This window comes from Scyliorhinus canicula, chromosome 7 (genome assembly GCF_902713615.1).
Source record: "Scyliorhinus canicula chromosome 7, sScyCan1.1, whole genome shotgun sequence".
Lineage (NCBI taxonomy): Eukaryota > Metazoa > Chordata > Chondrichthyes > Carcharhiniformes > Scyliorhinidae > Scyliorhinus > Scyliorhinus canicula.
Genome location: NC_052152.1, coordinates 102,752,451 through 102,774,721, shown reverse-complemented (window position 1 = coordinate 102,774,721; position 22,271 = coordinate 102,752,451). Strand labels below are relative to the sequence as shown.

General features: G+C 48.4%; 1 protein-coding gene across 5 annotated transcripts in view; it reads right to left on the bottom strand.

Annotated features, from left to right (window-relative positions):
• The window catches only part of mid1 (midline 1), a 223,485-nt gene that overhangs the window by 148,791 nt on the left and 52,423 nt on the right, over positions 1 to 22,271 (bottom strand). The window contains exons 1-2 of one of the 5 annotated variants that reach the window (XM_038802568.1): positions 22,065 to 22,209; positions 562 to 1,277 (exon numbers count right to left, since the gene is read on the bottom strand). In XM_038802568.1, the coding sequence (XP_038658496.1) occupies positions 562 to 1,221 (660 nt within the window). In that variant the 5' untranslated portion in view covers positions 1,222 to 1,277; positions 22,065 to 22,209. Of the gene's footprint in view, positions 1 to 561; positions 1,278 to 1,370; positions 1,769 to 22,064; positions 22,210 to 22,271 lie in introns of those variants that run through there. The other 4 variants (XM_038802567.1, XM_038802563.1, XM_038802564.1 and 1 more) reach the window with 4 other exon arrangements.

Here is a 22,271-nt window from a genome sequence, read left to right as displayed (position 1 = left end):
CTTAATTAGAAAGAAATTTGGGTACTTTAAATTTTTCAAAAAGAAATGTGTGCATTATCTCTATACAATTGAAAAAGAAACCTTCTTTTGGAGTTACATATGCGATTACATAACCTATTTTGAGAGATTATACAGTGAGGTTTCTTTATTGATATTTATTTTTTGCAGGGAAAGAATATCTCTGTCGGGCGCACCAGATTTGTTTATTAATCCTGTTGAATTCTAATGTTTTTCTGAATGTTTGGACCCCCACCTTACCAAACGGAGCACCTTTTAGATCACTGCACTCTCTGTTTTTCCTTCATCTCCTGGAGTACTGAATAAGTGCTTGTTCATCGGTCACAGCCTCCTATTACATATCCGATTGCATGCGTTAAACCTGTCAGCCTTTTGGGATGTTGACAACAACAATGTGAACTTGCATTTATATAGCGCCGATAGTGTATTGCAACGTACCAAGTGGTTTCCCACGAGTCTAAGCAGGCAACATTTGACATGTCCCAAATGCTCCCTCCCTTCACCAGGGCAGAAAAAAATAGAAAGGTCATATATGCGACGTACCTTTATTTTGTCAAATCTGTCTCCGAGTGCTGCCACTTGGTGGTCTCGATGCCGCCCCACCAGTTTGCACAGGGCGCAGATCAGCTGCTCGTCTGTCACGCAGTACATGTTGACCTTCTCACTCTCATGCTCCAGGCACATCAGGCCCCGGAGGTGGGAGTCAGGGACAGGCTCAATCAGCCGGTGCCCGGTGAAGGGTTTCTTGCTGGGGTGGGTGGCCTTCAGGCAGCCATCGCAGTAGGAGACCTCACAGGTCACGCAGGTTTTCACAGCCGCCCGCGGCGGGTCCTGCTCACAGAACTGGCAGGGGATACGCTCGGCCGTCGTCATGGCGCTGCCGTCGAAGGGCCGCTCCCGGCGGCTCTCGCCCGGCGAGTTGGGACCGCTGATTGAAGCCTTCTGAAAGCGGTCAATGATGTTCTGCAAGGTGACGTTACGTTTCAGCCCCTCTAGACCACGATGGTTGAGGGCAATGACATAGCGGCACGTCGGGCACTGGAAGGCGGCGATTGATTCCACGCTCTCGTTTGATGCGCAGTGAGACACCAGGATGCGATGGGCACAGCTGAAACAGAGGCTGTGGGCACACGGCAGAAGCAGCGGATCCTCGAAGAGCTCCAGACAGATAGGGCAGGTCAGTTCCGACTCCAGTGTTTCCATCTTCAGGCAAAGCAATCCTGTGTCGTCAGCAAAATCCAGGGAAGCTGGCGAGCTATCTGGAAAGGCAACACAGGATTCGATTAGACGACATTGTGTGTGGGTGGGTTGTGGGGGGAGGGTTGCTCAGTTTAGGGAGGTTGCCGACTTACGCTGTAACAGGGACCCATTGCTCTTGACACTGCCTATTCCACGCTAACCTCTACTGAACATCCCTCCAACACTTCCTATCTCAGCCTCAAGTCACAGAGAGGTAAAGTTAAGCGTTCAGATCGCCGAAACATCTTACAACCTACACATTAATATCTAGATCTCCCCATCGCTGCTCTCGCTCAGAAACGCATCGTCCAAAAGTCGTCCACACAGCAACCCCTGCTCCGTGCTCCACTCGAGAGCCATGCTCTGCTGCGAGCAGACAGCCCAGTCAGGCAGAAACGCTCTATCTCCACCGTCTGATGCAGCGAGCCTGTGCTGCCCAGTCACCAGAGGCAGCCTCAGAGGGTGCAACTGCACGCGCTCTCTCTCTCTCTCCCCACCGAGGTCCTGTCCTGCCTTGGGACCTCCTAACCTTTCCCTAAACAAACGTTGCTTCATTAGCAGGGTTTATACTCTCATTAGCGAGCCAGAGACAGCTTGACAGAGAGAGAGAGGGAAAAAAAATCAATAAAATCACGTACAGCCAACTAGCTCTGGGCATCATTAATTACAACCGACTTACTTCAATATTGCAAGTGAGATTGGAAAGACTTTATTGAGGGGAAACACAACACCTTAAAGAGGAAACACCATTGTGAGAAAGTACTTGGCAACTCTTCCCTTTACCAACAAGCATGCATGATACAGTGATCATTGCCAGCACTGTGTAAAAGTATGAAAACAATTAAAGGGTCACGGTTCTCATTATAAAGCAGAGCCCAAGGGTTGGGGTTGGGAGCTGGGATGAGGAAGCCATGTTGCTGTAAAGAGCAGAACAGCAGATTGAAGGTTTTGAAACTTAACTTTCAATCAAATCAGCTAAACCCATAGTTTCATTTTGGCTTGTCACATCGTCAATGGAGCAACAAGTTTTACATGGGACTCCCACCAATCAAATTCATTTTCTCACTTGAAATGCCCGGAGGGGGGACGGCCTAGACTTTCTGTGTATTGGAGATTGGGATTACTCTCCCACACTTCTCTCCCCCCCCTCCTGGATCATACTCAAAACAGACCCTTTGATCAATCTGTTGTGAGCTGCCTTAGCACCTCTCTGATTTAATAATAATAATAATCTTTATTATTGTCACAAGTAGACTTACATTAACATCGCAATGAAGTTACTGTACTGCAACTGTAGGAAAAGCTCTGACAGAGGGAAGGAGCGAAAGGCAACATTAATTTTTTTTTAAAAATATTTTTATTCTCCTCGTTTTTCCCATTTTCATCCAAACGTACACCTTTTCCATTGTTTTGTTACAAATACAATGTCAATCCCCTGGCCACAATTCCTTCCTCCAAACAACCCTCAACATTTTAAATACAAACATCAAAGAAAAGGATTCAGGAATCCACCACCCACCCCCTACATAGTCACCAACAACATACACAGTACAACCCCCCCCCACCCAATGTTCAATGTCATCCAATTCTTGAAAGTGCATAATAAACAAAGCCCATAATTGCAGAACCCTTCCAACCTTCCCCTCAACTCAAATTTCACCATCCCGAGTGTTAAAAGCTCCAATAGATCCCCCCGCCACGCCTGGGCACAGGTTGGAGGAACAGACCTCCACCCCAACAAGGATCCGCCTTCGGGCAATCAGCAAGGTGAAGGCTAAAACATCTGCCGCCGCACACATTTACAACCCCGGTCGATTAGACACCCCAAATATGGCCTCCAGAGGACCCGGCTCAAACCTCACATGTACCATCTTCGAAATTACCCTGAACACCCCCCCCCCCCCCCCCCCCCCCAGCTTTGGACAGGACCAAAATATATGAACGTGGTTTGCGGGCCCCCACCCCCACCCCACCGTTCACAAACATCCTCTACCCCCTCAAAGAGTTGGCTCATTCTCACCTTTGTGAGGTGCGCCCTATACACCACCTTCAGCTGTATCAGCCCCAACCTCACGCACGAGGTTGAGGCATTTACTTTCGGGAGCACCTCACACCACAACCCCTCCTCCATGCCCTTTCTCAACTCTTCCCCCCACTTTGCCTTAATCCCTTCCTCCTTAACCAATCTCTTCTCCCAGAATCGACCCATAATCGCCGACACCGCCCCCTTCTCCATTTCCCCTGCCGTCAGCACCTCCTCCAACAGTGTAGAGACCGGCGCCACCGGAAAGCTTTGTATCTCCTTCTTAGTGAAATCTCTGCATATACCTAAACATTTCCCCGTGCCCCAACCCATATTTCACCCCCAGCTCCTTCAATCCCGCAAACCGGACCCCTAGAAACAAATCCTTTCGTGCCCTGACTCCCTTCTCCATCATCTCCGAAAGTCCCATCCCACTTCCCTGGCTCAGATCTGTGATTCCCCCGAATCGGCATTTCCCTTGACCCCGCCCCCAGTCTAAAGTTCTGGCGCAACTGCCTCCAGATTTTCAACGCCGCTACTACTTCCGGACTCCCTGAGTATTTCCCCAGGGCCATTGGGAGCGGTGTTGTTGCCAACACCCTCAGCCCCGATCCCCTACACAGACTCTCCTCCATTCTAACCCACTGGGAGTCCTCCTCTTTGACCCAGCTCCTCACCTTCTCAGCATTCGCCACCCAGTAATAATAATAATAACCACTTATTGTCACAAGTAGGCTTCAATGAAGTTACTGTGAAAAGTCCCTAGTTGCCACATTCCGGCGCCTGTTCGGGGAGGCTGGAACGGGAATTGAACCCGCGCTGCTGGTCTTGTTCTGCATTACAAGCCAGCTGTCTTAGCCCAGTGTGCTAAACCAGCCCCGTAATAATATAGTAAATTCAGAAGACCCAACCCCCTGACTGCCGTCCTCTCTGCAACAGCACCTTCCTATTCCTAGCCACTTCCTCCCCTCCATATAAACGAGGTAATCATCTTTTCGACCTCCTTGAAAAATGTCTTTGGCAGGAAGATTGGCAGGCACTGAAAAAGAAACAAGAATCGCAACAACACGTTCATTTTAATTGCCTGTACCCAACCTGCCAGCAACACAGGGAGATCATCCCACCTTACCAAGTCCACTTTCACCCTCCCCACCAGACTAGTAATATTATACCTATGGAGCCTCCCCCAATCCCGTGCCACCTGCACCCCCAGATATATAAAGTGAGTCCCCACCCTACGGAATGGTAGCCACCCCCCACCCTTGCCCTCACCCCTGGCCGAGACACCACAAAATATTCACTTTTGTCTAAATTTAGTTTATATCCCGAAAAAGACCCAAACACTTGAATCAGCTCCAATATGCCCCCCATCAACATACTCGGTTCCGATGATAGGCAACATTAATAAGAGTTATTTCAGTTGTTCAAATGTTTTTGAGTGTAAAAGTTTGGTGGGGCTTCAGATTTAAACAATGATGGAACATGAGCAGGGAGTGAGGGCATTTGCAATCATGTCTTTGTGATCTCAGGATGTCCCAATATCTTTACCAACTAATCATTACATTTGAAGTGTAGTCACAGCTCTAATGTAGGAAATGGAGCCACAAACAGCAATGAGAGAATTTCAAGGTCAGATGTTTTGAGATGTTGGTCGAGACATAAATATTGATCAGGACACAGAGGAGAACTCCTCTTGCTCTCCATTGAATAGAGCCAAGGGATGTTTGTGGCCACACCTGTGAGAGAGCAGTCGGGGCCTTGTTTTAACATCTAATTCAAAAGACATCGGGCGCGATTCTCCGCAAATGCGGAGAGTCGTGAAGGCTGCCGTGAAACCGGCCGTGTCTCACGGCAGCCTCCGCACCCCCTCCCGGGACCCGATTCTGCTCCCCGGTCGGGGCTAGCAGCGGGGTCCCGTGAACTTCGGCATCGCGGGCTTAGCGAATTTTGCTAAGCCCGCGCGCCAAAGTTAACGACGGCTGACGCATATGATGACGTCAGCCGCACATGCGCGGATTGGACGGCTCCAACCCGCGCATGCGCGAATGACGTCATCACGCATATGCGTGAAACCCGCGCATGTGCGGGCCGTTATGCCCCTCAGCCGCCCCGCGGACTGATCCAGTGGGGCGGCGGAGGAACAAAGAGTGCACGGGGTTCGTACCCACAGCCCGCGATCGGTGGGCACCGATCGCGGGCCCATGGCACCCTTGGCACGGCCATGGTGCGGCCGTGCCAATCGGTGCCAGGGTTCCCCAGAACGGCACTTTGCGGCCGTTTTCACGAACTGTGAGAGCAGGTGTGTTGCAGTTCGTGAAAACGGCCGTAAAAGGCCTGGGAAATCTGCCCATCGGCTAGGGGAGAATCGCTGCTCGCCGTAAAAAACGGCGAGCAGCGATTCGTGTCGGGGGTCGGACGTGGGGGGGGGGGGGGGGGAAATAGCGGGAGGTCGGGAAAAATGTCGGGAAGGCCCTCCTGCTATTCTCTGACCCGTCGTGGGGGGCGGAGAATCGCGCCCATCACCTCTGACAATGCAGCGCTCCCTCACTCCTGCAACAGTATTTTTAGCCTGGGATATCTGTTCAAATCGGCAGAGTTGGTCTTGAACCCATGAGCTGTTGCCTCAGAGGTGAGAGTGATGAAGCAACAGCACAATGGTCTGCCTCTTATCAACTTGCCCCAAACAGAAAACCCAACACTTCCCAGTCAAAACATAACAGGGGTAATTTTAGAAATGTATTATCGCTGATGAAAATATCTCTTTATCTTCCTTCACAGATTCAAGAATCTGGACACAGCTTCTGTGAGCAGACTGCACAGCCCCTTACTCTCTCCTCCAGTCAGTCAATCAGATCATGGATGATCTTCACCTTAACTCCATTTATCGGCCTTTGTTGCAAATTCCTCAATACCCTTTGGTTTCCAGTCCGAAAAAATGTACGTCCTTGGTTTAAATCTCACCATGGCTTCACCCCTTCCAACCGTCCACAATGGCTGTGATCTTCCAATGCTGGCCTCATGCATACCCCTGATTTCCATTGTCCGACTATTGGCGGCCAAGCCTTCAGAAGCCCAAGGACCGAAGTTCAGGAATTCCCTTCCTAAACCTTTCTTATTCTTTCCTCCTTTGGGACACTTCTTATAAGCTAACACTGTGATCAAGCTTTTGGTTATCTCTCCCACTGCCTCTCTAAGTGGGAGTCAATTTTTGACTGATTACGCTCCTGTGAAGTAACTTGCAATGCTTTACTTCTTAAAAAATTTAGATAAATGCAAGTTAAATTGCCTTTTTTTTTAATGTCTTCTTTCATGGGATGTGTTTTCACTGGCTAAGCCAGCATTCGTTGCCCATCCCTAACTGCCCCTGAACTGAGTGGCTTTGAGGCAATTTTGCAGACCGTCAAGAGTTAACCACATTGCTGTGGGTCTTGAGTCACATGTAGGCCAGACCAGGTAAGGACAGTAGACTTCCTTCCCCAAGGACATACCAGATGAGTTTTTGAAACAGCCGATGGTAGTTTCATGACCACCGTTGCTGAGACTAGCTTTATTCCAGATCAATTAATTGAATTTAAATTCCACCAGTTTCCCACGCTCCCAGAACATTAGCCTGGGCCTCTGGATTACTAATCTAATGACATCATCGCCTCGCCACCATCTCCCCCAAATCTCTTTGATGCCGTAATAAAAATAAATATCTTTCTCGTGATTAAAAATATTCAATCGCAAATTTTTGAGGCAACAGAACGAATCCACTTTCAAGAGCCGTATGAGAATGACACACTAGTTGGTCCCTTGTGGGAGAATTTCCTGGTCCATTCTCTTGTAAAACTACATGCTCAATAAGTACAAACAATATCAGTTCAAATAAAGGCCACAAACACAGCAAACTACCGCTGCTCACAGATCCATTGTGTTTCAGGCAATGGTGGTTCTGCCATCTTGCTGTTAGACGCTATGATTTTTATTAAACCTGACACAAACCATTAACTGCCCCTTTTCACAAATTGAAATAAATGATTGACTGGGTTAAACATCGCTGGCATTGGGCAGATCCACTACAGCATATTTATACTTTCTGTGACAGCACAGTTCCCAGGACCACAGCGTTCAAATTATTCTTTTAAATTCCTACATTATGTCAATTAATAAACAGCAATGTGGTTGACTCTATAACTTCCTTCTGAAGTGGGGGTCAAGCAAACCATTTAGTTGTATCCAAACCCACTCCAGCAAGAGTTACCTACCTTCCAAGATCAACCTAGAGCCTCCCAGGTATTAAAGATTAATCTCCAATGTGGGAAATCCCATTAGAAAAAAAACTGTCATGTGAGCGTACCTTTAGAAATACGTGTTTATAAATGGGTACATATATAAATATCTGTAGTGAGAGTACCTTTAAGAAATAGGTGTTTACTACTGCAATGATGTCAGAGTGGGTGGAGCTGGGCTGTCTGTCAGCTTTTTACTTTTGTTTTATTCTGTTTGCTGCAGGGTATGTTTTAGTTTCGTTTTCAGAGCTGGATAGCTGCAGTCACAGCCAGAAGGGGTAGTAGTCTCTCTCTCTCTCTCTGTAATCTAAAAACTATAAATTGATCCTTTGGTGATTTAAAACTAATAACTGCTCTCAATAGTGACTTTAACCTGATGTGCTTCTGTTAAAAGTTATTTTTTAAGTCTTATGGATGTAAGGATGTAAGGAGCTTAAGGATCACTTAGTGTTGTAGTCTTTGGGGGTTGTATTTGAATTAATGGTTGTTAAGATGTTCACTGTATGGTTTAAAAAGGTCAACTTGAGTTCATAGAATAAACATTGTTTTGCTTTAAAAATTATTTTTCCATTTCTGCTGTACCACACCTGTAGAGTGGACAGTGTGCTCCCCATACCACAATCTATTAAAAGTAGCGGGTCAGGTGAACTCCACGATACACTTTGGAGTTCTTTAAACCCTGGCCAAAAACATAAAAGGAAAGTTTAAAAATATTTTGTTAAAAATTACATTTGAACACTTCTGTTTGTTAGTTGCTAAATAATAATAATAATAATAATTGCTTATTGTCACAGATAGGTTTCAATGAAGTTACTGTGAAAAGCCCCTAGTCGCCACATTCCGGCACCTGTTCGGGGAGGCCGGTATGGGAATTGAACCCACGCTGCTGTCCTTGTTCTGCATTACAAGCCAGCTGTTTAGCCCACTGTGCTATTGGAGATGAGGAAAAAAAGGGCATTTGGAGACAAGAGGTCATGTAATGAGAACTCCAGGATTATGTTCAGCCAGAGCTGGCAACGCAGCACTACCAACAATTCAAGAAGGTGACTGGAAACTAGGGGCGGGCAATAAAGCACAGCCTTGCCAGGAATGTCCATGTTCTGAAAAGGGAGAAGGAAAACTTTTGAGATGGAACATTAGAATTTGCCAAATCTGGTAGATCAGAGATCTGTAGCCATCTAAGATGGACACTGGGCTACAAAATGGAGAACTGCTAAGGCTGCAGGGAAAAACAGTCTTAGTGAGGACAAGCAGTTTGCAGAAGACTAATTTACATTCTGCACATACAGAAACCAGTTTTTGGCCAGGTGCAGAATTTCAGCCAAAGGTGCAAATGGAAACAGATCTGCATAGTAATGAGGTGATCCAGATCCAGACCCCGCACAATAGAAACATTTAAGTATCAATGGATACTTTTGCGTAGACGCCCAGACAGAATGGCGCCACAGCAACCAACATAAAGAGCCGTAGGGACCGCCCCACCCATCGAGGAACGACCCTCAGATTGGGGGGTTTGGAAGATATCGATTGGGAAAGGCCCAATCGATACCTGGCAGGTAAAAGAACCGCCCCAAGGGGGCACGGACTTCTAGGACCTATAAGAGTAGATGGTTCAGGTTACATGGTTCGGTCTGTTGCTTTGCTCCGGCTCAGGACTGCTTGCTTACTCTGACCCGAGTTTGTTGTTTGTTACATCGCATCCTGACTCCAGTTTCATCACCAGCCATTGAGCCATCAGCCATCGAACTGTAAGTGTCAATACAACGATCGCTACGTGATCCAGACCTTGCTAGATCTTGACAACTTTACGATTCAGAGAGTTGCAGACCAAGAACGGGACGAAGGCCTTGTTCCCTGACCTTGCCTGTTCCTGTCTAGATAAATATTTAGTTGTTTAGTATTAGAAGTAAGTTAGTCTCTTTAGCGTATGCATGTGTATTTATTATATTTGTTATAATAAACACCAATCGTTTGGACTTACTAATCGGTGTACAGATTTATTACTTTGAACCTGACCTTGATATACTTGTGATGGTGTCTCAATACGGCACCTGGCGACTCCGAGCATAATTACACATGCAGAGCCATAGTAGTGTTAAGCACACGACCTTTAAACGGAGGCGTGTTAATCACACTCCAGTAAAACGAGCAACAGATCCTGCGCAGATTTATAAACACTTGCGATCAGTCTCAAGGTTTTTTAACCAAAGCAGAAAATGCTGCAAACACTGAACAGGTCAAGCAGCATCTGTGGATGCAGCAGTGGAGCTAAAGTTTTCCGTGTTGACTCTTGGTCAGAATTGAATGGTAAATACAAATGAACAGCATCAAGAGGACAGAGGAAAAAGAATGTTGGGAGAGAAAATACAAAGTAGACAAATGCAAATACATAAACACAAAGACACATACAGAAAAATAAATAAAAAGACCTGTAAACTGCTAAAGTGAAGAACAGGAGATGCTTAAACGGCCATCGTGATTGTCAGATATAAGGGATGAAATCTTTCCCTCCCGCCAGCAGTGGGAATCTGGTGGATGGGGCAATCAAATTGGCACGAATCAACAAATCAGGGCTGGATTCTCCGCACCTCTACGCTGAAATCGCGCCCGGCGCCGGGGCGGAGAATCCAGTTTGACACCAAAATCAGGGCCGGCACCAGTTCGCCGATTCTCCGGCATTGAAAAGTGGCGCCACCTGGGGCCATTGCCAGAGGCCCGCTCTGACATCCTCCGCCCCTGGCTGAAGACCCGATGTCGTGGATCTAACCTAATCTAGCCGGTCGGGATACTCATGTGGCGGCTGCGGACTTAGTCCGCGGGCACCCTGGTCAGAAGCGAGCCGATTGGAGGCCAGGGGGGCCTTGTAGGCGGCAGAGGAATGATTGTGTGGGGGTTGAGGGTCGAGCTCTCAGCCGATCGGGGGGGGGGTCTCTTTTTCAGATCCAGCTCCGAATCCGCAATGGAGCACGGCGCGGCCTCTGACCCGGAAGTGCGGGGACCTGTATCAGCAGCAAAAACTGCGAGATTTACTCCAGGTCCCTGCTAGCCCCCTGCAGGACTGTGCATTCGTGTCCATTTAATCCAGGATTTTCAGGAGTAAAACGCCACCGTTTTAACGCCGGCGTGGGGACATAGTCCCAATAACAGAGAATCCAGCCCCAGGTTGCTGATGGCAAGAAAATAGCTTGAAAGATGGGTCGGATTTCCCAATAACTAATGTCAGAGACTCCATCGTTACCATCTCATGGATGTTTATCAAAAGATCACCTTACTGGAATTACCCTCCCCTTCCACAATAAGATCCCCGCCAGTGGGTAATTAGACCGTGTCGTTTTATGATGGTATATAAGTGGCAAGCACCAGCTGAGCTTCACTTCATCGACGACTTTGAAGTCAGGGGACACTGCTTTCACCTTTGTTTCCAAACCATCATGGCAACATAGCGGCTGCTGGTGGCACAAGTCATGCCAAGGCTGGGCATGGGATCCACAACCAGCGGAGAGGGGGGCGGGGGGGGGTGCGAGACAGAGGCAGAGTGATAGACCGTTCAGAGAGCATGTTTACGAGTCTGTCCTGGAAAGGGTGAAAGTCTGACTGGGTGATGTTCAATAAAGCGCCAACAGCTTTAGCCCCAAGAGGTAACCACCACGTCCTGCCTGCCCCGCCACAAAATTTGTCAAGCTCCTCATAGATTAATGAGCTAAACAGCAGAAGATCGTTCATGGTCAGCCATTCCCCTGCACAGTGGGAGTCATTCCGACTTTCCTGCCCACCACTAGACTTTCGTTACCGGAACGGAAGATTCCACCTCGGAAACGAAACAAGATTTATCAAAGAGATAAAAGATATTCAGGAGATAGAGGGGAAAATGCCTGAAGGAGTTAGGTCTGAAACACATCCAAACAAAAGCAAAACAATCGCGACATCCAGAGGCTGCTCTCCCCTGGTGATTTAACCTGAGGGCCACCACACCTCAGGCGAGGGGCAAGGTTGAGAAGGTGGGGCCTTCGTGAATAACCTGAGGCTGTATGGGAACTGAATCCATGTTGTTGGCATCGCTCTGCATCATGAACCAGCCATCTAGCCAACAGTGCTGACCAATCCCTTTAAATGGGTGCAAGTATACAGAGCTCGAAAACAGGGGCATGTGTCAGCTATGGCTCAGTGACCAAACCCTTGCCTCTTGAATCAGGATATTGTGAAGTTTTGTCTTAAATTAATCTTTATTATTGTCACAAGTAGGCTTACATTAACACTGCAATGAAGTTACTATGAAAAGCCCCTAGTCACCACATTCTGGCTCCTGTTTGGGTACATGGAGGGAGAATTCAGAATGTCTAATTCACCTAACAAGCACGTCTTTCGGGACTTGTGGGAGGAAATCCATGCAGACACGAGGAGAACGTGCAGACTGCAGAAACAGTGACCCAAGCGGGAATCGAACCTGGGACCCTGGAATTGTGAAGCAACATTACTAACCACTGTGCTACAGTGCCGCCCATGGGAACTGGTGCTGACACTCCAGTGCTCTATGAAAGGAGTTCTATACCTTCAAAGGTGCCATCTTTCAGATGGAACGTTAAATTGAAGTACTATCTGTCCTTTCAGGTGGGTAAGCAAAAGATCACATGGCATGAATTCAGATGGAATTCTCTGGGTAAGTGCAACTATGCTAACATTCAAGAAGCTCAAGACCATCCAGGACAAGGCAGCCCGTGTGATTGGCACCCATTCACCAGTTTAAATATTCACTCACTCCACGAACACAGGGCAGCAGTGTGTACCATCCAAAAAGTACACAGCAGCACCTCACTAAGGCTCTGTCAACAGCAGCTTCCAAACCTCTGACCTCAACCACCTAGAAGGGCAAAGGCAGCAGTTGTATGGGAACACCACCTCCTGCAAGTTCCCCTCCAAGTTGCACACCGCACTGACTTGGAACTGCGTGAAGAACTCCCTTCCTAATGGCACTGTGGATTAACCTACACCAGATGGACTGTGGTGGTGCAAGGCAGCTCACCACCACCTTCTTAAGGGCAATTAGCAATGGGCAACAAATGCTGGCCGAGGCAGCAATGGCCATATCCCATAAAGAATCAAATCAAATTCAAAGAAGAGCAGGGGAGTAATTCCTCGGGGTCCTGGACAATATTTCTCCCACAACCAAAATTGCTAGAAAATGAAAATACTGCAGATGCTGGAAATCTGAAATGTAAACAGAAAATGCTCAAAAGTTCAAACAGCATCTGTGGAGGGAGAGATGGGATTTTATGGTATATGGCAGAGTAATGGCACTCACCGAGGAAGCCATTCACAATCTCTACGTGGATTTTCCCTTTCCCAAAGCCAGTTTGAATCCATCACCAAGGTCAATGGGATGTCTTGGTGTGTAGCAGCAGTGATATAATACTTTAGAGTTTAATAAATTATGATTATTTTATATTTACCTTCATCAAAAAGAAAAATAAATCTTATAAAAATGCAGAACATTTTGACATTTTTCAAATTAGAAGGAGTTAAGATACAGCTCTTGAGGCTAAAGGGGTCGAAGGATATGGGGGGGAAAGTGGGATTAGGCTATTGAGTTGGATGATCAGACATGATCATAATGAAAGGCGGAGCAGGCTCAAAGGGCCAAATGGCCTCCTCCTGCTCCAACGTTTCTAAGTTTTATAAAATTAGTTTCTCAGGGCCGGTGAGAGCAATAATTATTAAGTTAGTACAATGTGAAAAACCCATTTACCCCTCATTCAACAATGTTTTCATTTCTGAAGGGTTTTTATAATGAGGCTCACAGTGTTGAGTGGAAATTTCTGTCAATTCAATTGTTTTCCCATTGATTGCAATCTGGGGTGGTGGGGTGAGGGAGGAATTGAGCCAGGATCTGGTGCCTCAATGGCGCACCCTCTGGAAAAGTGTGGAAGGAACAGCGACGTTTTGAATTTTCACATTGTTCTGAGCGAGTGTGGACTCGAGGCGTTGCAATCAGTGACAGTGGAACAATGATGATTAAGGCTTCACCTTCACTGTCATTGCAAAATCCAGGACAAGGTTTCTGCTCAATGAGCGTTGGTTACCTCTGTTTCCCTCTCCTCAAATGAGTCCTAACCTGCTGAGTATTTCCTATTCTAATCAAACATTTGGTGGTGGGAGCTTGCTGTACCCAAATTGGCTACTGTATTGCTTTAATTACAACAGTGACTACTCTCCAAAGTCACATGATTGGCAGTCAGGCATTTTGGATCATTCTGAAGTTGCGGAGAGGCTATGTGAATGTAGGTCTTACTTTCTCATGCTGTCTGGCAAAACAGCAGGAATCAGTGCCCCATGGTAACCAGTGCGATTAGTTTACACTCCAGCTGCACCTTTGCAGGGTCTATAAACTTGGCTGTTCGCCTAGTCTGTGTGGATTATGTAAGTGGCTTTGCATTTCCATGGGGTTACAGGGTAGATTCCACTTCACTCAAACAGACACTTGACCTACGTGAATTTTCCAGTCGTTTGGTTTGGATGTGATAGATTTAACTTGTAATAGGTTTAACTTAAGTGTCCCACCGCTCATCATATTATGTTTTTTTTAAAAAGCTGATTTACTCTCATTGTTTTCATTTTCAATGACTAATGTTCCTATATTGCGTGTGTTAGACCGGTTTGTTTCAGTCCTACCCCCAGGTTAGATTAAATTACATGCACATCAAACTTATCCATTGGCCTGTACACTAAGCATTACCCAGGAAACGGGTGTCAGACTTCAAGTGGGCGGGAATAATAAACTCACTTGAATCACCTGCTGGTATTTCAAATGGCGATGTTCCAAGAAAAGTGCCGGCAATTGTTTTTGTTCTCTCTGTCTCTGGAGCATGGTGTTGGTTAAACAGAGCCAGCAGGAAATGGAATGAGGCAGAAATGTCCAGGAGTATCTGAGCAGAGTTGGCAACCCTGACTGGAAGTGACACGAGTTTTCTGCCTTTTTAAAAATAAATTTAGTGTACCCAATTATTTTTTTCCAATTAAGGGGCAAGTTAACGTGTTCAATCCACCTACCTTGCACATCATAGAACATAGAACAAAGAACAGTACAGCACAGAACAGGCCCTTCGGCCCTCGATGTTGTGCCGAGCAATGATAACCCTACTCAAACCCATGCATCCACCCTATACCCGTAACCCAACAACCCCCCCTTAACCTTACTTTTTAGGACACTACGGGCAATTTATCATGGCCAATCCACCTAACCTGCACATCTTTGGACTGTGGGAGGAAACCGGAGCACCCGGAGGAAACCCACGCACACACGGGGAGGACGTGCAGACTCCACACAGACAGTGACCCAGCCGGGAATCGAACCTGGGACCCTGGAGCTGTGAAGCATTTGTGCTAACCACCATGCTACCGTGCTGCCCCTTACCTTTTGGGTTGTGGGGGCGAAACGCACGCAAACACGGGGAGAATGTGCAAACTCCACACGGACAGTGACCCAGAGCCGGGATCGAACCTGGGACTTTGGCGATGTGAGGCAGCAGGGCTAACCCACTGCGCCACCGTGCTGCCCCTTTTTCTGCCTTTTCAATGGCTTCCTCTGGAGCAGTAACTCGCAGCCCAAGACTGCACACAATTCGATGCATGAATTGATGCTCCCACTCACTAAAATCACATGGTGCATGGACACAACGGGGCATCTTTCTGAGAAGGGAGTCGAAGTTGATCATTGGGCCACAGGTGAAGCAAACTTGGCTGTGGATATCAGATTTTGACACTGAGCAATTCTTATTCCCCAGCATGAGGGTTCTTCACCTTGCCAAAGTTAAATTAATTTACTCAAAATGTATGCACACAAAGGTAAGAAAATATCTGATAGGAAAAGACCAGCAGGACCACCTGGACTGGCCATTTATCAGGTCAAGACAATTTCTACCCAGAGCTTTATAATCTTCGAGATTAATCAGAGACAAAAATCAATCTGAATACGAGACCAGGAGACCACTCTGTTGGCCTTGATTAATGTCAGACAGCACCTACTTCTTGGACAAGATCATCTCTGCTTCAGCCAAAAACAGATCTAGCTGTTGCCCGAAAGAATACAGATCCACTACCCTCTGGGAAAGTAATAATCTCCAAACATTCAACCTGCTCTTATAACTTGTAATCCACAATTTTTTTTTAAATGCCAAAAACAGAGCAGACGCCAACAACACCGTGAGATAGATATTGGTCATTGTTTCTAGGCTGAGGACTGGATCAAAAAGGACCAATTACAAGGGGCTATATTCTGCACCCCAAGGTAACTGAATTAAATTGGATGCCATATTTGGCCTTGGACCAATATTCAGGCAGCTTGAGCAGCCATTTTAAACAGGTGTTAGGCCATGCGAATGTGCGACGCTTTATGCAGCCTCAAAGTAAGCGCAGTTTTTGCCAATCCTACCTTTACGTGGAGCCAGGGGGCCGCAGGATTATTCCTCCCATCTCCACAACTCCCTTGAAGGAACATTGCTGGCCTTCATTTAGATTATGGCAATGTGGTGGTATGACTAGGAGCGTTGTCATTGGTGCAGAGCACCGGTTTCCCATTGGCTCTGGCTGGTCATGTGCCTCTCGGCTGATTGGCTGAAATCTAAATTCTAAATCAAAATCTAAGCTGCAATGTGTAATACTGGAATGTCGAATCAGGTAAGGGACCAATCAGATGGTACAAACAATGACAGATGAGCAGGCAGATGCTTCTTAATAATATGTATCTTAAGCCACCCGCGCTAGCTAACTAAAGTAAACTAGTGAACGGAGGTGAGGTGAGAGGAGGGCTGCGGACGATGGAGCCTGGATAGCAGGCTTCAATGGACCTACAAGGGGGAGGTGGGGGGGGAGGGGAAGGGATGGATGCTGGGAGATGTTGTTTCAGGGGGAAAGGTGGGGGGGGGTTCTTGGGGGGGGGGGGGAGGGGTTTAATGTTAACAATGGACAGGGGCAGGTCAAGCTTATGGGGCAGGGGCGGTGGTATGATGATGGTGGATAAGAAAGGTGGGGGGGTGAGAGACCCCCAGTAAGGATGGTCACGTGGAACGTGAGAGGGCTTGGAGCTCCGGTCAAGAGGTCAAGGGTGCTTGCGCATCTTAAAAGTTTGAAAGCCGATGTGGCAATGCTGCAGGAGACTCACTTGAGGGTGAAGGACCAGGTGAGACTTAAAAAGGGCTGGGTTAGCCAAGTGTTTCACTCTGGATTTGATAGAAGGGCTCGAGGGGTAGCGGTGTTGGTCAGCAAAAGAGTATGTTTCCAGATGGAGAAGGTGGTGGCAGATCAGGGGGATAGATATGTGATTATGGCAGGGGCGCTGGACGGGAGATTAGTGGCGCTGGTAAGTGTATACGGTCCCAACTGGGACGATGTGGGATTCGCGAGGAGGGGGGGGGGGGGGGGGGGGACCTGGAACCTGGTGCAGGAGCCAAGGTTGGACAGATCACGGCCGCGCTCGCTGGTCCCATCAGGGGGGGGCGAAGGCTCTGGCTGGGCTAATGGTAGAAATGGGAGGGGTGAACCCTTGGAGGTTCCTGCACCCAGGGGAATGGGAGTACTTGTTTTTCTCAGCAGTCCATAAGGTATACTCGCGGATCGACTTTTTTGTGGTGGGAAAGGCTTTGCTGGCTGGGGTCAAGAGGTCAGAATACTCGGCAATTGCTGTGTCAGATCGCGCGCCACATTGGGTGGTTGGACATATGGTACTGGACAAGGGGGTAGCGCAGAGGCCGGGGTGGAAACTGGATGTGGGGCTTTTGGGGAACCAAGTGTTCTGTGAGTAAATCGAAAAGGTAATTAAGGAATATGTAGGTTTCAATTGTACGGGTGAGGTGTCGAAGGCAGTCATCTGGGAGACTCTAAAGGCGGTGGTGAGGGGTGCGGTGATTTTGTTTAAGGCCAGCGTGGACAAGGAGGAAAGGTTGGAGCGGCAGAGGGTAATATATGAGATGAAAATGAAATGAAATTGAAATGAAATGAAATGAAATGTTGGAGGTAGATAGGAGTTATGCAGAAGATGGGGACCCAGCAAAGCTGGAAGAGGAAGGAACTACAGGCGAGCTTCGACCGACTGTCCACCAGGAAGGCGGCGTGCCAACTGAGACGAGCAAGGGGTGCAGTTTATGAACATGGAGATAAGGCGTGTCAGCTCCGGAGGGAGGCAGCAGTAAGGGAAATTCTTCAGGTAAGGGATAGGACAGGGAAGTTGGCGATGGCTCCGGAGCTGATTAACAAGGTGTTTGAGGAGTTTTACGAGAGGTTGTACAGGTCAGAGCCACCTGGGGCAGACCGTGAGATGCAGGAATTTCTAGATGGGTTGGAGCACCCGAGGCTAAGGGAGGGGGACAGGGCTACATGAGAAGGAGCAATAGTGGAGCAGGAGATAAAGGAAGTTATTGGGAGGATGCTGTCGTGGAAGGTGGCAGGGCCGGATGGGTTTCCAGTGGAATATTATAAAAACTTCACGGATAAGATGGCACCCCTGATGGTGGGGATGTTTGAAGAGGCGATAGGGAAGGGGGTGTTGCCACATACCTTGGGGCAGGCATTGATTTCACTGTTGCTAAAAAAAGATAAGGATCCGACGGAGTGTGGGTCGTTTAGGCCTATATCATTTCTGAATGTGGACGCAAAAGTATTGGCGAAGGTACTGGCGGGTAGGCTGGAGGAGTGCCTCCCAAAGGTGATAGGTGAGGATCAGATGGGGTTCATGAAAGGGAGGGATAGAGCATAGGGTGTCCGTATATACCGGCGACTTGCTGCTGTATGTGTCGGAACCGATTGCGTCGATAGGAGGAATATTAGAGCTACTGAGAGTATTTGGGTCTTTCTCGGGGTACAAGCTGAACCTGGACAAGAGTGAGTATTTTGTGGTGTCTCAGCCGGGGGTGGGGGCAGAGGTGGGGGGGGGGGGGGGGGGGGGGGGGGGCTGCCATTCCGTATTTGGGAGTGCAGGTTGCCCGGGAGTGGGGAAGGCTTCGCAGATACAACATCACTAGTTTGGTGGGGAGAGTGAAAGCTGATCTGGCGAGGTGGGATGGTCTCCCTCTGTCACTGGCGGGTCAGGTACAGGCGGCTGAAATGAATGTGTTGCCGCAATTTCTGTTTATTTTTCAATGCCTACCAATTTTCCTCCCAAAGGCTTTTTTCAGGGAGATTGAGGGAAGGATTACCTCGTTCATATGGGGAGGGAAGGTGACCAGAGTGAGACAGGTGCTGCTACAGAGGGGAAGGCAGGCAGGGGGTTTGGGTCTCCCGAACCTGATGTACTACTACTGGGCAGCGAATGTGGAGAAGGTGCGGAGCTGGGTCAGAGGGGTTGATTCCCAGTGGGTCAGAATGGAGGAGAATTTGTGCAGGGGGTCGGGGCTGAAAGCACTAGCAACAGCGCCGCTCCCGATAGCTCCGGGGAAATACTCAAGGAGTCCGGTAATAATAGCTTCAGTGAAAATCTGGAGGCAGTTTCGCCAACACTTCAGTTTGGGGGCAGGGTCAAGGGAAATGCCGATTCGGGGGAACCACAGATTTGAGCCATGGAAGTGGGATGGAAGTTTTCGGAAATGGGAAGAGAAGGGGATTAAGACGCTAAAAGATTTGTTTCTTAGGAGTCGGTTTGCAGGATTGAGGGAGCTGGAAGCGAAGTATGGGCTGGAGCAGGCGGAAATGTTTAGATACATGCAGGTCTGAGATTTTGCCAGGAAGGAGATACAGAGCTTCCCGGAGGAACCGGCCTCCACGTTGTTGGAGGAGGTGATGGCGGCAAGGGGACTGGAGAAGGGGGTAGTGTCAGCCGTGTACGGAGCTGTTTTGGAAGAGGATAAGGCACCACTGGAGGGGATCAAAGCAAAATGGGAGGAAGAGTTGGGAGAGGTTATAGAGGAGGGGTTCTGGTGTGAGGTGGTCCGGAGAGTAAATGCCTCCACCTCGTGCGCGAGGTTGGGGCTGATATAGCTGAAGGTGGCATACAGAGCACACCTCACGAGGGCGAGGATGAGACGATTCTTTGAAGGAGTAGAAGATGTGTGTGAGCGTTGAAGGGTGGGGTGGGGTGCTAATCACGTTCATATGTTTTGGTCCTGTCCAAAGCTAGGAGTATTGGAGGGAGGTGTTTAGGGTAATTTCCAAGGTGGTGCACGTGAAACTGGACCCGGGTCCCAGGGAGGCCATATTGGGCTGTCAGATCAGCCAGGGTTGGAAAGGGGTGCGGAGGCAGATATAGCCTTCGCCTCGTTGATCGCCCGAAGGCGGATCCTGCTGGGATGGAGAGCGGCCTGTCCACCCTGTGCCCACGCCAGGGGGACCTGTTGGAATACTTGGCCCTTGAGAAGGTTAAGTTTGAACTGAGGGGAAGGACGGAGGGGTTCTACAAGTCATGAGCATTGTTCATTATGTACTTTCAAGTACTGGATAACATTGAACATGAGTTTGGGGCGGGGGGGGGGGGGTGGGGGGGTTGTGTATATTAAGGATGACTGTGGGTAATCCCTGATTCCTTTTTTGTCATTTGTTTATGTAAACATGCGGGCTGATGTCTGGGGTTTGGTGGGAGGATGGGATTGTTGTTATTGTTATGGGATGGACATATCTGTTGCTGATTATTGTTTATTGTTGGTGGGTGTAAATTCAGGAGAAAATGTGAAAAAGCAGAAATTTTCCGCCACCCGGGAATTGGCGGGGGCGGGAATCACCCCACGCCGATCGGCGAGCCCCCTGCGGCGATTCTCCAGCCCGCGATGGGCCGAAGTCCCGCCGCTGGGAGGCCTCACCCGCCGCCGAGGTTTGAACCACCTCTGGAACAGCGGGATCAGCGGCGCGAGCGGGCCCCCGGGGTCCTGGGGGGCGCGGGGCAATCGGACCCCGGGGGGTGTCCCCACGCTGGCCAGGCCCGCGATTGGGGCCCACCGGTCGGCAGGTGGGCCAGTGCCGTGGGGCACTCTTTTTCTTCCGCCGCCGCCACTGCCTCCACCATGCGCGAACCGGCGAAGGCCTTTCGGCCAGCCCCGGCGCTGTGCGTCAAAGGCCGCTGGTGCCAGTTTTGGCGCCAGTCGGCGTGGTGCCAACCGCTCTGGCGCGGGCCTAGCCCCCAAAGGTGCAGAGAATTCCGCACCTTTGGGGATGCCCGACGCCGGAGTGGTTGGCGCCACTCCCCTACGCCGGGACCCCCCACCCCGCCGGGTAGGGTAGAATCCCACCCATCACCTTTAATAACAATAATAATAATAAATGCTGATTGTCACAAGTAGGCTTCAATGAAGTTACTGTGAAAAGCCCCTAGTCGCCACATTCTGGCGCCTGTTCGGGGAGGCTAATACGGGAATTGAACCCGTGCTGCTGGCCTTGTTCTGCATTACAAGCCAGCTGTTTAGCCCACTGTGCTCTCGGATGCAATAGTAAGCCAATTCCCCACCAGGCTTCTCAGATGGGCATAAAAGATCCCATGACAGCATCTGAAAGAAGAATAGGATCCTGTGGCCAATATCTATCCCTCAACCAACATCACTGAAACAGATTATCGAGTCAATTGTTTCAGAGGCCTTACTGTGCGCAAATTGGCTGCTGCATTTCCCCTTTACAGTCATAATGACACTTGAAATATATACATCATTGGTGGTAAAGCATTTTGCAATGTGAAAGGTGCTACATAAATGTTAGCTGTTTCTTTCTGTTGAGATTACACGTAGAATAGGGAATACCTGGGAATGATTCTGTGACAGTAATCTAACCAGACATCTCAGGTGCTAACACTGTCTATCAGGTTTTGCTCCCGCCTCGGAAGCTGTGGGGATAACTGGGTGTTAATCAGTGAAGCAATCCAAAGCTAAGGATTAAAGCCTCCTGTGCAATCATTGCATCTTTATCAAGTCCTCGCCAGAAAGAACCCGAGCCCGTATAAAATTCAATCATCACTGTTTTCGTCCCACACTCAGCAGCAAATGAGATTCTAAAACTCATTCCGTACAAAAAATATTCCTCACTGCACTCAACCATAAACAGGCAAATAAATGAGGCACAAAGTCCCTGTTTTGAAAAAGAATAAGCGCTGATTGCAGCCAACCGTACTGATCAAAAACTCTGGGACTTCACAAGTAAACCAGACAAGGCATGTTTAAAGCTGCAGCAGCTACGGACTGGACACTTCCCAAAAGAAAAGGCCATACCTATCCAAGGAAAAGTGTCTATAGTTTGATTGATTTCCAATGGAGCCTGTCACTGTCTGACAGGAACATAAGATGATACAGTACATGGAAAAGAGAGTAACTTTGAAAATAATGGCAGCTATCGGCCCAGAAGCTCCATACTTAAATATACACACATTGCCAGTCTATGTTTAGTAATAGTCGATAAAGCAATTCACCCATTATCCTGAATATATTCCAACCGTGAAATTTAGTAAAAACAAATTCAGTCTGGTTGCTAGCCTGACTTTGTACGGTAGAACTCCCCCCTTTGACAGACCCAGAAGCCTGACCATCAGCATTAACAAGTAGCCATCTGATACCCACCAATGGATTCCAACCCGGTTCTGGTTGTCTGGACATAGCTAGGATTAAGGTCACCATCATAACACTATCAAACTGGAGGTTTCAGCAGCCCGTTGTCCAGCTGCCTTTAGTCTGAGTGATCCACAGCCCATTCTCCACTGAACTAATAGGCTAGTCTGAAACACAACAGGAAAATCGGATTTACTGCTCTCTACAATGACAGGAAAA